Source organism: Theobroma cacao, chromosome 10 (assembly GCF_053813885.1).
Source record: "Theobroma cacao isolate CCN51 chromosome 10, ASM5381388v1, whole genome shotgun sequence".
NCBI classification, from domain to species: domain Eukaryota; kingdom Viridiplantae; phylum Streptophyta; class Magnoliopsida; order Malvales; family Malvaceae; genus Theobroma; species Theobroma cacao.
The window spans coordinates 10,363,433-10,366,202 of record NC_142648.1 but is presented as its reverse complement, the minus strand read 5'-3'; the positions used below and the strand labels follow the sequence as shown (position 1 = coordinate 10,366,202).

Below are 2,770 nucleotides of genomic sequence, written 5' to 3'. Positions count from 1 at the left end.
TCTGTTATTGGACATAATGGATATTTAACTGTATGGTGTGAAATTATCTCTTATTGATATGATATTTAATTGTATTAATGTGGTACCAAATCTAATGACGTTATATTAATTTAATGATGATGCCATATCCAAAAATGATATACTGATTTTATCTCTAAACAATAATTATTACATTATTTTTGAATTATTTTTCAATGCCAATCAATACAGTCTAACATCACGTCATATAGCGAAAAAGTTTCAACATTACTAGTGATTGGATTAATCTTATTAATTTTGAAATGCGTGGTGAGTACTTTTTACAAATTATTATACAAAAATTAAATTTACTTTTGACAAAGTATAAAGACTAATTGCTGACTGCAAAACATAAAACAGACTGATACCTAGAATCAACTGCATATGCTTCGACTCCATCAGAGCCTTGCATTTCATCCTATAATTGCTATCAGAAATATATGCAGTTATTTTATGACAGAAAAACTTGAATTGCCCAGAAGCAGCTCTTACACCATACACGTAACAACCAATTTTATGTTAGTTAAATTTCATACTTCTTTCTCAATAAAGAAAATGTCAGCTTCAGGATGCATCCAGTACACTATAATGCCCCATTGGGAGGAACTCAGGCCTCAAATGCTAGAAATATAACCAGAAAAGGGTGTGTTATAATCAACCTGTCGCCATGGAGTTCATCCGAGTAATGATTTCCCAGAGAATGGATTTGATTCTCAACTCTCCAGCACACAATAAATTAATTCTATATATCACAAAACGTAACAATGACAACACCAATATCATGAACAACCCAAAATATTGACCTTCATCCAAATAAAATTTTGTTAAAAGGCAGGTGATAGAAATTAGTTAGCAGAAACTTCCAAATCAAAAGCTCTTCCAACTGTTTGATGACAAAGGCAAAGCGCTATTACCGATGAAAACCCCGACAAATCATAATCTCAAACATGGTAAACAAAACATAACGTATAATCCCCGAAATACAAAATAAGAATTCTACCAACACTGATAGAGGATAACTACCAAGTTCTACAAAAGACAAATTAAAATTTTTTCAGAAATTTGTCTCAATAGAAAAAGCCAAGAACTTTCCCACCAACATTCTTTCTTCTGGCTTCTTCATGGTCCATGATTCCAGCAGATGTGGTGAGCACAATATATCCAAACTGCATGAAGAAAACACATAAAACTCACAACATAGCACTCTCATTTCAATTGAATAAACCTTCCCTAAACTAATGAAAATAAGAACAGGACATGCCACTCAATAAAGAGGCAAAATAATGATACATATATCAAAATTTGTTTCCACCTTCAAGTGCCTTCTGTTTCTTTCTTCTGACAAATTTCTTACAAAATCATTTCCATTAAAGAAATGAAACATCTTATGAAAACATTATACAGAGATTAAAATTCCAAGAAGTTTCTAAGCTAACCTGTCTTGAAGGAAGTAACCTCGCAGTCCAACCCTCAATCTCTTTGACTCCTACATCAAAACGAGGACTGATCACACCGCACTTATTCAGCCTTCCATTCAGTTCAACCACAATTTTACCAGCTCTGTGATCATCGACATACTCAAACTCTCCAATGTAACCTGTAAAGCAAATAAAAAAGAGTTCACATACCAGCATCTTCATATTACATTAGATCAAATTAACACTTGAAAAAGGGAAGAGATTATGGTCAAACCATGCTTCTGCATGACCAAAAGGAACTTGATGATCACTTTTGAGGAAGGCCTGATCATGACCTGTCGTTTGCCTCTCTTCTCCGCATTGTACATGCTCTTGAGTGCATCATTCAAGACGCTGACCCTCACCATCCTTCCAAATACAAGCTGCTGCTTATTTTACATTAACTAAGTGAGAAATAAGGGCTTATTTATAGTTTTTAAAAAATCACAAACAATTCAAAAATCATGACCATAAAAAAGAAGATCATCCTTGCATTCGTTTCTAGCAAACACTGATTTCCTCCCTGTGCCCAACCATCTTATTCAAATCGGCACATAAAAACTAAAGAATTTCATTCCAACCAAATCCCAAAATTTTATTCTAACCTAACATATTGCCTGTACGTTAAGGGAGCCAAACATTTTGAAACATCAGAATTAAGAAATGATTGATTCTTAACTTGCCGAGAAGCCCAAGATCAAGAAAAAAATTCAATGAAACACAACGAAGAAGTTTGAAGATCTAAACATTGGAGAAGCGCAGGGAAGAAAACGAAACGAGTGTTTCTTACCTAAAAGCCAAAAAGGCAGCCGCGTCTGGGTTGCTCGGGGAGAGTGGAGAGAAAAGAAGGGTGAATTAGTTAGGGTTTCGGCTTTTTATTTGGGTTTTTAGGAAACACCATTCTTCTAGGGCTTGGGATCTATGGGCCCTTAAAAGCTCGCCCAATTACCCTCTTTCGGCCCAAAACACAATAGAGATGTTTTTTTAACATAAATAGAAAATTAATTAGGCTTTTAATTTATTTAGATTTGTATTGTTAAAATTAAATTGTTTATATATTTTATTTAGGTTGATAAATATAAATTATCACCTTATTATATGCTAAAATTACATCCATCGAATAAGTCAATGCTTTTAAACCACACTTTCTACTTACAGTGTTTAAGTTTGATATTTGAAATTATAAATTAAGTATTTAATTGAGTGCAATTTTGAGATAATTAATTTCTAATTTATTTATAAAATCGTTTAACACTGTTAAGCTTCTTTACCAACTAAAAGAAGAATATCACATG

The 2,770-nt window shown here is 33.1% G+C and overlaps 1 protein-coding gene across 2 annotated transcripts; it reads right to left on the bottom strand.

Annotated features, from left to right (window-relative positions):
- Positions 1 to 854: 854 nt before the first annotated feature.
- LOC18586706 (small ribosomal subunit protein uS8z/uS8w) lies at positions 855 to 2,372 on the bottom strand. 2 transcript variants are annotated; one of them, XM_007010218.3, is made up of 4 exons: positions 2,266 to 2,372; positions 1,711 to 1,861; positions 1,455 to 1,615; positions 855 to 1,184 (listed from the first exon to the last, which is right to left on the bottom strand). In XM_007010218.3, exons 2-4 carry the CDS (start codon positions 1,841 to 1,843, stop codon positions 1,086 to 1,088), a joined length of 393 nt encoding a protein of 130 aa, XP_007010280.3. In that variant the 5' UTR covers positions 1,844 to 1,861; positions 2,266 to 2,372; the 3' UTR covers positions 855 to 1,085. The 2 variants fall into 2 exon arrangements, with proteins under 2 accessions (XP_007010280.3, XP_017984092.2); XM_018128603.2 differs by having other exon boundaries at positions 1,711 to 1,858; positions 2,266 to 2,321.
- Between the last annotated feature and the right edge of the window lie 398 nt (positions 2,373 to 2,770).